This window comes from Leptodactylus fuscus, chromosome 11, assembly GCF_031893055.1.
Source record: "Leptodactylus fuscus isolate aLepFus1 chromosome 11, aLepFus1.hap2, whole genome shotgun sequence".
Lineage (NCBI taxonomy): Eukaryota > Metazoa > Chordata > Amphibia > Anura > Leptodactylidae > Leptodactylus > Leptodactylus fuscus.
This window is the reverse complement of record NC_134275.1, coordinates 30,291,294-30,310,059: the sequence shown is the minus strand read 5'-3', so window position 1 is coordinate 30,310,059 and position 18,766 is coordinate 30,291,294. Positions and strand designations below refer to the sequence as shown.

General features: G+C 41.1%; 1 protein-coding gene across 5 annotated transcripts in view; it reads right to left on the bottom strand.

Annotated features, from left to right (window-relative positions):
• Positions 1 to 18,766, bottom strand: part of STRBP (spermatid perinuclear RNA binding protein) — a 105,705-nt gene that overhangs the window by 43,430 nt on the left and 43,509 nt on the right. For all 5 annotated transcript variants that reach the window (XM_075260190.1, XM_075260189.1, XM_075260193.1 and 2 more), the window contains exons 4-5: positions 13,445 to 13,662; positions 164 to 329 (exon numbers count right to left, since the gene is read on the bottom strand). In XM_075260190.1, coding sequence (XP_075116291.1) covers positions 164 to 329; positions 13,445 to 13,662 — 384 coding nt within the window. The remainder of the gene's footprint in view (positions 1 to 163; positions 330 to 13,444; positions 13,663 to 18,766) is intronic.

Here is an 18,766-nt window from a genome sequence, read left to right as displayed (position 1 = left end):
ATAGGTTACCAGTATTAAAATACATATAGGGCTGTAAAACCGCTTTAAACACCACATACTGCCCTCTATGTGTCTAACTCAAATCTACCCCAACTAGGAGCTTGGGTGGGTCAGAGACACTATAATGATGCCATTACTAATACCAGCTGACATGGAGTCTCACCTGGATCTGTAGAGGAAGGTTTTCTCGTACTGTTACTAATAAGCTCTCTGTTGGTTTCTCCTTACACAAGAGAACCAGCTCTAGCTCCATATCCTCCTTAATGAGTAAGCCTTTGGCAACCAGGCCAATTCTCATGACTCCACATAGCACCCGACCGCTCTCATCCCTGAAAAACAAGCAATGTGTGATTAGACTATTACAGCGACGGATTTACAAAGTGCCAGTGCTTAAAGATGGTTCCAAAAGTGACATGTTTAGTGATTTCTATAGAAGCAGCCAACCAATGCATTATTATACATGCCTACAATACAGTCTGCAGTAGGTGGCTGCGATCCCTCAAAGACACAAGACGTTAACTGCGACTCCTTGGTGTGTCTGCAGTCGGGCTCTGGGCAGGTGCTTGTCCGGTCTGTCCACCAAGCATTTATGTATGTAATGGAAATCTAAACCTTCTGGGTCATTCCGTGTCAAGTGAACCAATGATTTTTCCCTCTATATTTTTAATTCTTTTGAGATTTTGTTATTTGGTAATAGTGTGTCAGAGAATGCAAAATGTGAAGAAAAAAAAATTCTAGAATTTTTTTTGGATTTTTAATTGATTTTCAAAGTTCAGAAAAAGTGCGAATTTCTGTGTTGCCTGCCTTTACATTTCTCCTCATAACTTAGGCTAGAAAAAAGATAGAGAAACAAAATAAACGCCATTCTACTCAGAACTATACAGGCTTTCACCAAATATGTCACAAGAGTATCTTTGTTAATATTTTACCCATGTGAACGCAAACGCAAAATTTTAAAACGCATTTCCGAAAAAAACGTTTTATTTAAAAATTTCAAAAAAATGCACATGGGCCTGCTATGCCCTTAGCCACATCTGTACCAAAATTCAAGTTGGGATCGCGATGGGATCATATTTTAAAATATAACTATTACAGTGTCATTCTGAAAATCTTGAATTCAGATCTGTTCAGCCTGTGGTCTAAAAGTGCGGGGTCTGTATGTACAGATGTATGTTATGTACAGAGAATGATCCACCTCACAAAGTGTCAGACTAGCAGTATACAGGTCCTGTAATATGACACTAGAGTGGGACCCTCTCTCTCAGAGGTGTGTTTCTGGTAGGACACTTATTGTAGTTCACCACAGATAACCACAAGAAGGGAGGTTCCAATCTTCATGTTAACCCTTTCCCGCCGATGGCATTTTTTGATTTTCGTTTTTGACTCCCCTCCTTTTAAACCCCATAACTTTTTTATTTCTCCGCTTCCAGAGCCATATGAGGTCTTAATTTTTGCGGGACAAATTTTTCTTCATGATACCGCCATTAATTATTCTATATAATGTACTGGGAAGCAGGAAAAAAAATTCAGAATGGGGTGGATTTGAAGAAAAAATGCATTTCTGCGACTTTCTTACGGGCTTTGGTTTTACGGCGTTCACTGTGCAGCCAAAATGACATGTCCCCTATATTCTGTGTTTCAGTACGGTTCCAGGGATACCAAATTTATATGGTTTTATTTACATTTTGACCCCTTAAAAAAAATCCAAAACTGTGTTAATTTTTTTTTCTAAAAGTCGCCATATTCCGACAGCCATAACTTTTTTATACGTAAGTGTACGGGGATGCATAGGGCGTCTTTTTTTGCGGGGCCGGGTGTACTTTTTATTTCTACCATTTTCGGGAAATGTTATTGCTTTGATCACTTTTTATTCAAATTTTTATCAGAATCAAAACAGTGAAAAAACGGCGGTTTGGCACTTTTTACTATTTTTCCCGCTACGGCGTTTACCGAACAGGAAAAATATTTTTATAGATTTGTAGAGCGGGTGATTTCGGACACGGGGATACCTAACATGTATATGTTTCACAGTTTTTAACTACTTTTATATTTGTTCTAGGGAAAGGGGGGTGATTTGAACTTTTAATACTTTTTATATTTTTTTTTTACTCTTTTTTTTTTTTTTTTTGCATTTATTAGACCCCCTAGGGGTGTTGAACCCCAGGGGGTCTGATCACTAATGCAATGCATTACAATGCTAATGCATTGCGAAAAATCATCCTCTCTTTTGCAGGCTGCCTAGACCAGCCTGCAAAAGAGAGAATTTGCAGACAAGCCTGGGAGCCTGTACAAGGCTCCCGGCTGTCATGGCAACATGACGTTGGCCCTGGAGCATGCTCCAGGAGCCGGCGATCCCGGGCAAAATGGCGGCGCCCATGCGCCTTTGACCGCGGCGCCGGAGGGGTTAAAGCAGTAGACACCCGGCGGCTATGGCGGCCGCCCAGCTCCCGGGCGGTCACCATAGTTACAGACCCGACATGCGCCGTACTATTACGGCGCATGTCGGGAAGGGGTTAAAAATGTCCTATTAATAGTTTGATTAGTTCATATTTTATAGAATGAGGATTTATCTACTGGACTATTTTTCTTAATAAATTACATGTTTAGTGATATAATAAAAAACAATTGTTACATGTAGAAATAGGTGTTATAAATATTGGTTCTTGTACTCTTGTTAACATATAATTAGGATGAGACTATTTAGAAAATCGCACTTGAGGATATGAGCAGCTTTTTTCTTTCGGTTTGTTCAATGCATTCAGGTTGAATATGCTGAACAAGCCGTGTTCTGATGATAAGATGTATTTATTTCGGCACTTACAGTATTTGTTTTTTATGTTTTTTTATTGTTGCATATAAATGTTGAATTCAGCAAGTTGTAATTTGAAAAGAAAAAAGGAAGAAGCTCACACAAACATAAAATCAGATGATTCAAGGCTTAAAAAAAAAAAAATTAAAAAAAATTGATCCCAATTTGGTCCCAAGTTGAAAACCTGTACAAATATAACCAAGAACACAAGTAACACAAATGCATTTTTTCACAATTTTAAAACATACGTTTTTTTCACAATTGCGCATCAAAATTTTGAATTTGATTTCTCCAAAACAAAATATAAAGAAACATCGTCTTGTGACATATCAAATGAAAGCCGGTACCGCTCTGAGAAAAATGATGCCTCTCCCACTTATTTATCTTAATTCTAGCCCAAGATATGTAAAAAAATGTAAAGCCATACCAGGCCAAAATTCACACTTTTTCAAAACTTTAGAAGTCTATAAAAAATTAACTGATGAAGAAAAAAATTCAAAACTTTTTATTTGTAATTAACTTAAGTTGTACTTCATAAAAAATAAAAAAAATCTAAAGACGTCAGGTAAAAAAAATATTCCTATTTGGATCACTTGATATGGAATGACCCTTCTTCTGGATCAACCCAATAGAAAGAAAGAGGTTGAACTTGGCCCAGTTGAGTCTTACCCCGACCCTTACTATGTATCCTGAGGACACAAAGCCCCTCGGCTAAGGGAAAAAGGAAACGGAAGAGTGAAAGATTAATATATCAAGCTAACCTAGGCTTACTGTGAGGGATTTATATGGACAAAGAGAGGTAAAAAAAACAAACTGTTAATATATCAAACTAGGTTAATATATGAGATCCCGTCGTTCCTACAGTAAATAAGAATATTAGATGTTACCGTGACTATAAGGGCACAATGCCACAAGCACAATTATACAGGTTATGATCTCTGCTGTGACTTCTAATATTCCTTATTTACAGCAGGGGATACATCACTCCTTAAGGCAGCAACAGCAAATGTTCTTGTTAAAGTGTCAGAAAGATTCCTGATCTTCGGTTGCTAAAATGTATTTTTTCCTAAAAATAATTTTTGCAGTTGAGCTTTGTTAAAAAAAATGCATGCTGCCCAGTCTAGTTCAGAGTAAGTCTGTAATGAAAGCTCTCTCTGCCCTTCACGCCAATATAAGCCAAGATATTAACTAAATACGTTAACTTAGATAAAAAGGGATAGGGGGCAGCACAGAGGGGGCCTTACCTACTGAGCCATCAGAAAGCTTTCCTGGCAGATTTCACACTAGAATAGACAGAGCAGCTTGCTATGTATGAGAAGACATGTAAATTGCAAAGATAAATGTTGTGGATTTGCATGAAACCTAATTAGAAAAATCATTTATAGAGAAAAATACATGCATTTTTTTATTTTTAAAAAAGCCCTCAAAAAAGGTGCCTAAAGGCTTTAAAGGGAGTCCCAGTATATTAACCCAACTCTAGTTACGCCAGGGTCACCTGAAGCAAACAGTGTTTTCCCATTGTGAATCACTGCCTCCATTGCCAAAATATAGTCTTTCTTGTCAGTATGCAAATGAGCTCTTTGGAGCAACTACAACACCCATATTGCTCCAAAGAGTTCTTTGCATATTACCAAAAAAAATAGAGACATATTGACAACAGTGACACAGATTCAAGTGGAAACACAGTTTTATATAGGAGACCCTAACCCATCTAAGTTGAAACGTTGGGTTCTGGTGACAAATTGCCTTTAAGTACTTACCGGTAATATTGGAAAGTACTTAAGATAGTCAGGGGTAATAAGGTGCATAAAAAAGAATCTTGGAGACAGTTGTCTGAGGTGCAGACATGAAAGGGTCAAAGGAGGAGGTCTTGTATGGGGAAGTACTGGAAGAGTAGGCAGATGTGTATAGAGGACACAAGGTATGGACACTTTTTATTCTAGCAGATATAGATGAAAGATTAGTTTTCCATTAAGACAAAGCTGCTGCAGACCTTCTTTGTGTTCTGCAGCATCTGGGACACAATTCTGTATACTACATACTGCAGCTGCTGAAGAACCTCTATCAGTCAAGATTTGGTTCCAGGAAAAGTGATCTGCCATAAACCTCTACTGCAGAAATAGCTAAGCAGTGTCTATATAACCTTGACCTACATGTCCAGGTCAATGACATGCGACAAACCAGTGTCTGAATTGGAAACTTTCCACCGATATATCTGTCATATAATATTTCGCCTTATATACCCCTTATAGATTTTACTGCCAATTCTTTATATGTTGCAAACCTCTCGAGGCCAAGATAGCATATGATGCAGACGGGTCATGGAAAAAGGAACCCTTAGAAGTTGATATTGCGCAGTGCTGCACGTTTCGGCACTTGTCTATTTATATACTTTTGTGTCGGGACCTAAAACGATCCGGAAAATGATGAACCCGCCTCGGAATGCAGAATTCATCGGGATTTGTTTACCACGTTCGTCCTCCTTTTTTTTTTTTCCCTGCATGTTAAAAGCTTTCCGCTGAACATCCTGAATTTAAGAATGAGCCGTCTCCATGTAAAGGAGGATAATAAACAAGCCCCGCCGACATTTCTCCATCTTCTGAGAGCAATACACAATTGTGAGAGGCGTCATTAAAATAAGCCGAGCGCAGGGCCGACTTGCGGGGATTATATGGACAAAAGGAGCGGTAAGAGGCAAAACTGTAAACAGAAACACGCCATCTGCGAGACTATCATTTATTTCAAGTTGAGAGATTGCAGTGGGTTACTAAATCCCACTGGGAAGATCATTCTACCTGAGCTATGAATAATAGGCTACTCGCAGAGGTGGATAGTGCTTAGCCTGCAGGAAGCGCTACGTGAGGATGGCTCTAAGTACACTAAAACAAGACGCTCGGCTGCTGTGTCAGCAATGTCCCTCTCACTTAGGCACAGGGATGGGGGGACTTGCAACCAGGCATATTAAAATTTATTTAGTAATGCAAAATAAACACATGCAAAAAAATAATCACCTGCAACTGTGCGCCAATTAATAATATAGCAATGGATGGCCAATCAGCAGCCAGGCAAACAAAAAGAGGAAAAAAGATTATCATAAAATTAGATATTTAAAGACACAATGGGCAGGAATTTATTAAAGAGGAGTTTTCAGATAGGATGTGTTAAAATACATCCTATCAAAGCCGATAGCACACTAAATGCAGCACAGTTACAGCGTTGTCAGCATCTTCCCCTGTTGCACAGGTATCGGTGACTTAAATTGCGGCAACAGATATCTCTGCACCGCGTCATCGCTGAGTAGCCAGGAACCCCCTCCCCCCCTTCTTAGTACAAGCGTATGGTCAGGAGGAAGATTCTCACAACCCCGCGATGGCGCTAAGCAGTGACGCTAACCCCTTTGACACTGCACCGATATCAGCAGCTGAAACTAACAGCACCGATATCCGGGGAACATATTGACAAAGCCGAATTTAGCACCCGGTCCACTTTGCACGAAAGGTCCTCTGCAAGATTGGCGTCTCCTACTACACTCTTAGGCCTCACCAAATGCAGCTTTTTTTTGTTGTGTTTTTTTGAGCCAAGGCTACAAATGGAATGGGAAATGTAATGTAAATGTAGGAAGATCATATAAGCCAATCTTCTGCTCAATCCACTCCTGACTTTGGCTTAAAAAAACACAGTAAAATCTGCAACAACAAAAAAAAGCTGCGTTTAACAACGTGGGGCCTCAGCATTAATTGGTTTCCCTTACTGGCATGAGATACACTACAATTATTAAGAGGCGCCCCCGGCTCACCTTGATCATGGGTCTCCTATGTCAGCTTTATAAGGAAGTGGAGAAAGAGGTGCAGAAAGGCACATGTTTGGGGCAAAAAGGGGACATGTGCTAAAGATGAATGTCATCTACACCAGATGGGAATAGTAAATCCTCTCAATGTACAAGATATTCGGAGACCGCTGTAATGTAACTAGTATGTAGTTCTGCATACTTAGTTCAGTCAAGCAGCTTCCCCTATACAGATTGTGTAAGAACATATGGATGTAATCCCTGTAACAGCCATGTATCATATGGTAGCTGATTGTTATGAATATGTACCATATGTGAGGCCTAGTGATAGCTCAGGGTCTATATGAGCGAGATCCTTGGCAATCAGCCGACAAAAAGGGTTGTCTGTATAAGGCCCCATGTACACAACAATAGTTGTAGCCCATATATCTATCCATAATGACAGACCTATAATTACAGATAGTACACGGACCCATTCATTACTGTAGCCCCATTCACACACCCATAGATTTTGCAGATCGGTGTCAGGGACATAGAAACCATCTGCAAAATATAGAACAGAGCCTATACCTGTCCATATCTGCAGCAAAAACTCGCCCATACAAGTATACGGGGTCATACAGATCTGTGATTGACATACTGATGCAATACAGACATGTGAAAGCAGTAGAAAGAACAGGTTCGTGTGCATGGGGTCTAAGACATCAGATATGTAAATCTTTACACCTTACATGTAATCGAGACTGGTCAGAAGACTGATAGGGGTAAGAGGATACCTCTGAAGGGGCCTTCTCCAAGATGTCGCCACTCCTGACCTGCCTATCTTAGTGAATACTCGTATCCCGATTAAATATTTCTGGTGCAGCTTTTCGTAGAATTCTGTGTTGTTCTGTCCCTCTGTTATTCCTCCAAGAAATGGATGATCAAATTGTCAACCTTGTGTTACCAGTTAGGGGCATGTCCCTACAAAGTCTGACATTGTCCAATCGGGCTGTCATGCCTCTTAATAATTTTGGTGCATCTTGGGTCAGTTTCAGCAAATATTTGCACCAGTTTTCTGGCCCCAAATCCACTCTGACCTCTCTTACAAAAGCGGAGAACGTGGTGTAAATGGGGCAAAAGGGGCAATTTTTGCTGCAAATATGTCATGCGTCAAATATTGTGACTTGTGAATCATACGTTTCACTCCAGAAACATAAAATGTGCGATAAATGTTTGAACAGGAAGTCAAACTATTACTTCATATCTATGGGAGTCCGATCGATGTTCTAATAGACTTGTATTGTGTGTCTGTACATCAAAGGAGCAAAGAATGGGACAGTGCTCCATAGGGAGCACATAACCTCACAATAAACTCAACAAGGAAGTTATTTACTAACATTCTAAATGGGAGGGGTGGGTGATACTTACAGGTGGGCTTCTCTAAGCTTCAGGGACCCCCACTAAAATAAATGGGCTGCAACAGCCCCTTACGTTAATTGATTATCAATGTATCAGTTCATTACAGTAACAAGTCCGATGTGTATGCCACACATACATATAATAATAACTGAAGGTATGTGGACGACTGAACTGGCTAAGACATAAAAAATAATTGTCTTATCTATAAAATAAAATTGTGGCAGAAATGTCAAGATGGAAAATGTTTGTCACTATATTGTAGGAATAACGGTAAGATTTCTGCAGCATCCTTCACAAAGCACATCCATCACTGACAGCTTTGTATCTCCATGGCAGCCATTGAACAGCGTATCTGGAATTCATTAAGAGCCTCCATAACAGTCCCTGAGCCATTGTGTAAATGAAAAGTGGTTAACATGGGCCAATGATCGGGAAAGGGTGTTGGTAGGAAAGCTCATTCAGTTAATTGATGGCTTGTGTGAAAGGTCCAACGATCAGACGAAAATTGAGCACCAACTAATTTTTTTTTGTAGTTGACTGGCCAATGTAAAAGGTATCCTTAGGTGTTAATAAATGGGCAACTCAAAGTCATGACCATGGGTATGCCAACAAGTCTTTTGTGTGTATGACTAGACTTAGCACCAGCATAAATGGGCACTAACTTTTCAGACAACTTGGTCTCATTTCATAGTGATCATTATCATGGACCAACATTTAATGCATTATCATTAAAAATGTTGTTGTAGAGGGGAGGGGCTGATTCTCTTCATAGTTTCACACAAGCCTTCAAACTGCTGGTTTGTGCAAAGAACTGATCATTCTGCTTATCTAAAGGTTTACAATGTAAGAAAAGTCGTCTATGTATGTACTTGTATCAACTTCTGGCTGCTTGTATTATTGTATGTGGGATACAAGCAGCGTTCCTGAGTGGGCTATTGATGGCTCTCTTCCTGTGTCATGCTTACATGGTAGATGCTGGAATGGAGTGAGTGCCTGCATGTACTTGCCCTATATTTGCAGTTCAGTGTTCCTGGATCTCTTGGTCACTTGGGCTTTTCACAGCTACTTTTTGCTCTTGTACAGTTACTACTGGCAGAATTACATGTAAAAAATCAAACTATTTATTATACTCGCCCACAGCCTCAGGGACAAATGTAAAGTGTGCTGCAGCCATATGATTATTAGTAGCAAAAAAAACCTGATAGGACATTATAAATGAAGACTTATACAGTCATAGAACAGACTGCCCAGCAAGACCTTGCACAAACATCAACTTTTCATGAAAACTCAGGCATGTTTTTATGGGTACATGCACACAATCAGGATTACAGGTGGATTTTTGCGTGGATTATCTTTGCTATAATCCAATACAATTAATTTCCATGAAAATTCCTATTTCTCACGCACATGATGTGGATTTTTTCGTTCAAAAATTTACCTAAGAATTGACTTACGAAAAAGTCATCAAACTCAAAGTCCCAGAAGACCCCTTTAACTTGTGCCATCATTATGGGTGGGCAGAGCTCATCAGATTAAGCTGTTTGGAATCTATTAGGACAATAAACCATCTGAAAATCTATTGGCGATCTTTCTGGTGCAGGACATTTAAACGGATTCAATCATTAAAACTGAGGACAGCCCCCAGTGCTGCGAGAAAACTCATTTGCATACTGATGAAAACCAGGATATCAATGGAACGGCGGCGTGGGAAGACATCTAAAGGTAGGAGAAAAATAGCTTTTCTTAAGGCTATTACTATGTGTAGGGAGAAAAAAAATCAATTTAATGATCGAATCCCTTTAATGAGTCTCCAATAACATAACAAAGAATAGCAGGGGTTCAAAGAGCTGATCAGCGGGTGCTCGGGTGTCATCATTTAATAAGTCCAGGTAAACCACTTTATTTGTAGACTAATAGTAAGACAAGAGTAGACAGACACATTGATATATACATACACATGGTTAATGCTGGGTGGGATCTCTGACAATCCTTGCCATCACGTCTATTTTTGGCATGTCTTAGTGAAACAAGGTACAAGGCTGGTAATTTTCCAGTACATGAGGACAGATAAGACTCTAAATTTCTTCGAAGCAACAAACTCCAAGAGGTCCATTTCACTTGACCCGGGAAGAGCTTAAAGGATTGATTATCAAGTCCTTTACGTTCCCAAACAACTTATCCAATGTGGCATGTGGAACATGTGGAGCTCATCCAAAAATGTTGGTAGTTCGTGAGAATCTGACATTGATATCAGTGCGGTGCAATCCAAGCCACCTGCAACTACTAAATAAGAACGTCTTGGGGTTGATATAGGTATCCAACCATCTATATATTCAAGGGAACATGTCACATTAAAAGTGCGGCATGTTCTCCTCCTCGAGAGTATGAGTAGACGGACATATAGCTTTGTGAGACGACTCAGTAGAACTTGTATTTTATAAGAACATTTGGCTCATTTTTGGTTTAGTAGTCCAGTGGGTGGTCCACCTCAGTGACTGACAGCCTTTTCTGTATGAGCACAGACACCTGTAAATAGGGGTTTGCACAAGTAGGAATTTGGCTCTGAATTTGAACCAGACTCCACCTTAAATTCAGCCTAAAATCAGCCTCCCCTTGATCTCAATGGGTGGCTAATTTTTTTTCAACTGGAAAGTGTCCTGCTAGTTCATCAGGGGGATTCCGCCTGAGAATTCCCATAGAAATGGATAGGAGGTGGAAAATCTACCTTTTACCTTTGGAGCGGAATTTGTCTAACTGTACAAGAAAATCCACTTGTCGAATTTGTCTCTGCCCAATAAAGACAGAATACAGTGGAACTCTTCTGCAAATTCTGCATTAGGATCAGATGAATGGTCCATAGAGTTTCTCGGGCCTTGGGTTCAGTGCCTGAGTCAGCCATGGAATCCGTAAGACCAAGCAGGACGGTAATTTTTTCACGGTCCTGCTTCAATCTCTAACTACCATTGTAATCCAGGGAGGAATCGGCATTGATTTTGGGGCAGAATCCGCCTTAAAATCAACGCCAAGTTGCGTTATGTGTACATACCCTACATGTAATCTATTTGTAATAAATGTATAGTTCTCACAAGTTTATGAAGGAGACCATCGCCTTTGGGTGACTTCTTAGCAAGTGACTCCATGGACGCTGTGGCACTAGAGTGCGCTGTGTATCTGTGCATGTAAACCCCAGTGATCTCCATGGATCAGCGGTTGGAATGGACATATTTCATGCCCGGCTGCTCCTGACCACCGATTCATAGAGTTCAATGGCATCAGTGTACACAGTAGTAACACTGTTCATGCTGATCGAGCAGCTCTGCAAAGTCTGTTGCTAAGAAGCAGCCTCTAGACCAACACCATAAGGGAATTCTCCCCAAAGTACATAGTCATGGCACTGCTTGTAATGCCAAGGCGGATCTCTATACGGGGCTGTCTCTTTACCATGAATACAGCATTATGGGAAACGAACAAGGGAACAACATTGAATTGTCTATGGCAGTGTTTCCCAACCTCGGCTACCCCTGGAAAAAAATAACTTGTTGAGTCACTCCTACAAAATAATTTTAAACAAAAGACAAATTTATAAAATCTCACCAAAAACTACATCAAAACTGCATGCATTTTGTTTCTGACCAGTTTTGATGCAATTGTAACTGCATTACAACTGCACCATGTGAATGCTCCCTTAAAGCTACACCATCATATACAGTACTTCCTATCCAGGACATATAAAAATCCACCATCACCAGGCTCCTTTATAAAAAACAAAAAACTTGCAAGTCTTCAGTAGGTGATACCTTTTTAATGGCTAACTCATAATGACAGAATATGACGTTTCGAAGCTTCCTCTGGCTTCTTCTTCAGATATATCGAAAAACACTTTCTGCATATTTATCTATAACTGGACACATAGGGATAGGATTACAGGAGGCTAACTGGCTAACACGGTACAAAAACAAACATTTTCCTTATACCGGGCTCCTTTAGCGGCTCTCACATAATATCATGCTCTTTAATGGTCCAACACACTATATACGGTTTCCCGGTTGCCAACAATTTTATAATGTTGCTGCCCCCAGATACCTAAAATACTCTGCAGTGGCTCAAGATCCCTTATAATGCTGCACAGTGTCCCCAGGCAAATGCAATGGGTCTTCACCAGACATCACTAGTAGATTCCTGAGTGATAAAGCAGGAATAGCTTCCTGCTCCACCATTCTATTCAACGGCATCCCGACTGGGAATCCCTAATCTAAGGCCTTATTCACACCACAGTGATAAACAACCATTTAAGAGCTATGGCTATTTTAAAACACACAAGACATGAGCTATGAGCTGGTGTAGATTTCAGTGGAGGTGCACAGTCAGGATGGAGGATGCCCTTGTGTCATAAATGAGGTACATACCCCGGCGCTGCAGGAATTATCAGGACACGGGTATTAAACACCGGTGTTGATCAATCCCCCTCCCCCAACGATTACAATGAGACTATTCACACATCAGTTTCTATGATAGTTTGTTTTAATGGACATGTCCTATCTTTGGCCATTTAAACAGTCACACGGCCGGCCCTAATAGAGTGAATAAATCCTTGTCAATGACCATAAAAAATGGATAGCCAAAAGGGATCTGTGCGAATTTCACCACTTTACTTTAAGACACATAACTAATGAGCGTTAAAATTGGTCAGAAAGCCATGAAATGGATGCAAAGTAGTGACATACAGATACAAAACATCTAAAAAGCTGACTGTTTCATCCGTTTTTCATAGCGGTTGTGTGAATATAGCCTTAGACAAAATTTGTGTTTCATAAAAAACCAGAAAAACAAACCTACGAGAAAACTGACCGAATGCAAAGCAAATGTATTATACAAAACACACGCAGCACCATGCAGACTATTCAAATCATGGCGGGTACAACGGCAGTCACTTCCCTACTGAATAGAAAAGGCTTTCTCAAATCAATTTTGCATGTTCATTCCGTTTCTACTAAATAAAATGCCCCCTGATCCTTGTCAGACACATATGCAATAACCTGCAGGTGTAGTACTCAGGGTGCAGCATCTAATAAAGAGGCGCCGCAGCCTAAAACATGGATCACATATCTACCACATAAGTTATAAGTGTTAGATTAGTGCAGCGATGATTGAGAACGCACACCACCGCTCAAGTCTATAGCACTTATGTAGGTGAGGGTGCCAGAGGTGATATCACTATATTTAAGAAAAACACCAGAAAATCTAAGAAGTCACAATTTAACGTATTCCTGTCTCTGATGATAACGCTGCCGAGAAGTGATCTCTATAGAACAGGAAGTGTCTTGTTTCTATGCCCAGTTGAATGACCTACCTCAGTTATACTTATTTATTCCCTGTATAGTACTGTATGTAGGAATTTTACCAAGGCCCCCTAAGGTACAAGTAAGGTACAAGTGCACTTTACTTACGTAGAACTTTCTTCCTTTTCCTCTGATTTATTTTGCACGTCATTCTCCCCCGTCGATGACTTGCTGCGCTCATCCATCCAGTCGGAGACATGCTTCAGTGCGCACTCCACTGTAGATACCATGTTCTGGACTGCTTCCAGCTCCTCGGGAGATGGGTATATAGTGGAGTGCTTTGCCATGACATGGCGATCATCGTTTGCAAATGATCGGATAGATCTCTGGAAGACAAAAAAACAAGGAAAATATAGAAATTCACAATCACTGTGTAAATACTATACATTACAGTCAAGAGGAGCAGATGAGACTTTCAGGTTAACCATCACATCACACGTCCCCCATTTTGTGCTATGCCATAATTGTGCTAAAATAGAAGACTTCTTAAAATGGATCTTTCACCTTCTCCACCAATTCCAACTCTTTGCATCTTTCACTAGATCCCTCTCCTCCAATTCTTGGAATTTTCCCTCAGGCCCCACCATTCCTGAGCAATGATTGCTGTTACTTTCAGCACAATTATGCTCTCTAGAGTCAGATGGGAGGTTCCTGTCTCTCTACTCCAGTCAAGGACTGCCCACTTGACAGTAGAGAGCCTAACTAACAGCACTGAATACTTGGAAACAGTGTGGGTTAGATAAAAAATTCCAACTAAATCGGAATTAGTGGATCAGCGCTTATTGACGGATGCAATGAGTTGGGGGTCGGAGGGGATGATGAAAGGTCTTCTTTAAGCCTTTTGACACTTGACCAAAAAAAGGAAGTAGGGTTTCGTAGAGAGAATGGAGAGATTTACTGTGAATCCTGCCAGATACAGATATTATATGGTGTAAAACCACCTCTGATCATAAGAGGAACAGATGATACTGGAGCAAGGACAGCCAAGCATATGGCAAAATTATTAAGAGGTGCACACCTCAAGAAATTTGGTGCATTTTACTCTATTAAAAAACTGATCCTAATAAATACCCCCCCTCCCCCACTGTCTTTATGGTTTCTTCCAACAGAAAGTGTAAGACAATAAAGCAGAAAACTGTCCCCCTATCCAACACTACTGAGCTATATCAGTATCAAGATATATCAGCATATCAAGATGTAAAAGTGCAAACATCTAAAGATATTACTTTAAAAAAGGAAAAGGTATCCTCTGTCTCTTATATCATTATAAGGAACCAATCCCACATAATATATTGCCATGACAGTAACGTCATGTTCAGTACTGTATATGATTGAGAAGGGCCTGGATGTCTTTCCAGAATGTAAGGATATCACAGATGATGCTATACTGTGTCACACTAACGTCACCTCTATATAGTTCAGATCCAACGGGGACCTGAACAATGAGAAAGGCAGAGCAGAGGTAACACACGGAATTCAAGCAATCCCACTGACTATAATGGAGTCCATTGGGTGTCTGCCATTATAAAACTGTAAAAAGTCCTCCGTGCACCAATTTACACCCAGACACAGTGATGGAGTCTCTGATCCAACACACATGTGATCCTAGCCTTATGGGGGCCTCTGGGATAGGATGTTGGTCCAGGGATTTATTCAGTTGCCTTATTTGGAATTGGAAAGATTTTTTTCCTCTGATGAGCCAACTGGCATCAGCCTCATGGGGTGTCTTGCCTTCCTCTGGATCAACTTGGTGGCTTTATAGGTTGGACGTGATGGGTCGGTGTCTTTATACAACCTTACCAACCATGTTACTAGTAATAATCAGGTAAAGAATAGAGAAGATTTTCCCTTCCATGATCTGACTCTAATCCTCACAATGCCCCTCCCTCATGTCCTTTTGAGCTAAATACAGACACAGTCTCTTACAACCCATTTGGAGGATGTTTTCCACAATACAGGTTGGGCACATGAAGCCTTGCTCACTTGATGGAGTTGTGTGCATTAGAGACCCAACTCTTCTTAGAACATAGGACTTATCGGCCACTGAACTTCACTAACAAGATCTTTCCCCAGATCTGCAGAACATGTTGGCCACAAAGGCAAAACGGACAGACCTGGCAGGCGCTGCCCATCACTAATCCACAAAGTACTTAAATAATCTCCATTTTACTGAACAGGTTACATATCACAGGTTCCCCTTTATCACTGCGTTCTCTCTCATGGCAGGGCTGCTTTAATATTCCTATGCTTACTTGTCCTTTCCCATTATAGCTGAGGTGAAGCGATAGGGGGTGCCAAGGTAGCAGTCGCTACCAGGCCCTGAACCTTGAGGGTGCCCAAAGGTCCTTCTGCCACGTAAAGTATACCATTATTCTAAATAGCACAAGGAAGGTACGTAGGGGGCCCAGTACAAGTACAAGGAAGGTAGGGGGCCCAGTACAAGGAAGGTAGGGGGCCCAGTACAAGTATAAGGAAGGTAGGGGGCCCAGTACAAGTACAAGGAAGGTAGGGGGCCCAGTACAAGTGGCCTCCCACATCCAGACAACTTGTGCTGCATAAAGTACTCTAGGAAGGGTTTATAACCAGACTCACCATCCACCAGGTTGCGCTGCTTTCTTTTCTGGTTACACACCTAGGAGCATTGCACGGCCATACAAGACATCTTTCACTTTGAGAAGACAGTACCCCAGATACCTCTTAGCAAACAAATATATTATGGCCAGGTCTGATTCTGTATAGCAGCACTTGGTACAAGATATGATTGAGCTGGCACTCGTCCTGCTGTTCAGTACGCGAGACAGACACCCTCATATCCTTCCACCGGAGCGCACTTTAATAGCCTAACACGCAAGCTATAAACTGGTCGTGGCGTTCAGCAGGCCACTGCACATGTACGTACAGAACAAAGGGAGGGATGAGAGGCAGGTACACGGCCTCATATGAACAATGCCCGCACTGGATTCCTCATCTGTTGGCATAGCTATACCGGCCTGTAATACAACACAGAGTCCTTGGAGTATTCGCTAATAACCCTGCCTAATATATTAAAGTGAGCTTTTATTACATTTCCTATATGCTTTGTTCCTATATTGCATCGCTTTGCCATTCCTGTGCAGATGCTATTACATTGTAAAACAGGTCAGCTATTTCCCTTCCCAGCGCACCATGTGCCATGAAACAGAAATCTCACCTAGGGGTCAAAACAATGACATTATAGCGGTTCTTTATATCCCCATGCTTTGCCTCTGACAGCCCAGCTGAAGCCTATATTTTATTTAGCGCTGGATAAAGCAGGAGAAAGACTCAGCAGATGCAACCGCAGGAGAGTCTGACAAAGGTCTAATGCTATTCACAGAGGAAAGGCTGCCGTTGTGTGAAGTGCTGCTATGTATTCAGGATGGATTCCAGATGCAGATTCTCGCTCTCCACAATGCTACGAACATTCGCAGGATACGCCGTGAATGCCTTATGATTTTGTATACATTTCAAAGTGTCACAAAGTAGAATCCATGCAAATATTTGTTCTCCTTTTCAATGGGTTTTTCTACGTGACGCTACAATTTACATAACACTTAGCATAATTCCAACGAACGCAGTCCTAATCTGATATGCGTGCTATAGAACATGTCAGCTACTAACATACGCCGTAACCTCAGGATCTGTTACATATGGGAAACGCAGCAGAGTCTTCATACCCTTTGCCTGCCGTCATGATCTCTGGGATAGATTTCTATCAGTAAGATAACAGCACATGTGTAGTGCTAATACTTACTAATGTGCAACGTGTTGGCCCCCGGCCAGTATATTTGGGGAGTTGCAGCTGCAGAGAGAAATTCTGTCTGTGTGATTGGAATACTTACATAGGGATCTTGGGGTCAGAGGAGAAATGGGGGGTGTAGATGTGAGGAAAGTTACGGCTTGTTGGCACATTGGTTGTCAAGCAAAACATTCACCAATAGTGAATTACAATTCACCAGTAACTGAAGCCGTGGGAACCATTAACACAATGCTTTACATGGATTCTAGTAGGCAGTAAGACTACTGGGCCTCTTCAAAGGGCGAAGTGTGGTGTGTGTGTGTGTATGTATGAGTGTGGTGTGTTGTGTGTGTGGTGTGGTGTGTGTATATGTGTGGTTCATGTGTGATGTGTGTGTGGTGGGTGTATATGTGTGGTGGGTGTGTATGTATGTGTGTGTATGTGTGGTGTGTATGTGTGGGGTGTGTGTGTGTGTGTGTGTATGTGTGTGGTTCATGTGTGATGTGTGTGTGGTGTGTGTATATGTGTGGTGTGTGTGTATGTATGTGTGTGTATGTGTGGTGTGTATGTGTGGGGTGTGTGTGTGTATGTGTGTGGTTCGTGTGTGTGGTGTGGTGTGGTGTGGTGTGTGTGTGTTAAAGGTACTGACTCCGGCTTTGGCTCCAATATAAAATGATTATTTGTAATTATATGATACCATTATTAAAATATAATAAATTACAGTGTTTGTGCCATATTTATTATCAGTGATTCAGTCACTAAATTTTTAATAAATTATAGGATTTTTTCTGCTTATAACAGGCCATGGAGTCAGAACTAGGAGGTGGAAAGATAGAAGAGTTGCCATTAGTGGTATGGCGTACCAACACTACAGCCCTTCTTTTTCACACCTATAGGGTCCCTAGGAAGTAAAGATGGCAGGTACCATGGTAGAAATCTCTGCCCTGCTGGTTCTGTAGGTTTTTCTTACAACTCAGAAGATGATCTCTAGGAACACCGGCAGAGACACTTTTCTCTAAGAAGACCTTCTGATAACTGGACATAGAAGGAAGGGGTTTAATACAGGGTATAGATCTCCTTCATGGGACTACTTCCATACCTTCCTATCTTTGTATGGGGGATTAGTGACCACTCTTCTCCCAGTAAGGAATATCCAGTGGATATGCCACAAATGTTAACAGGGGTTTTCTTGAGAATACTTCCTTAGAATCAGCCATCAATATCAGATTGGAAGGCGTTTGACTCTCAGCACCCAAACTGATCAGCTGTGGTTCAAGTGGCTGCTATACCAAGCATGACCACTACTAAGTGTATAACAGGTGTGCAATGAAGGGGGCGCTGTGCATACCCAGGTGCTGTGACCCAGGCAAACATTTGATCACTGGGGTGCTGAGAGTCAGAACCCACTTTTTCGGTCATATTTGGATAGGCCACTAATATTGTAAAAAAACACTTGTCGCTGCTCCTTGAGGCGTTACTTTTTGTATCAGAACACAGAATTTACTTGTGTAGATGAAATGGCATAGCTGTACAAATCCACCTCGATGAAACTAGTCATAAGTCGCACAAAAGAATGAAGATAACGTACATGTATTTTGTACAGCTTAGTTATAGTAACCATGGCTATAGTATAGTAACCATGGCTATACCTAGCTGATCAATGCACAAAGACT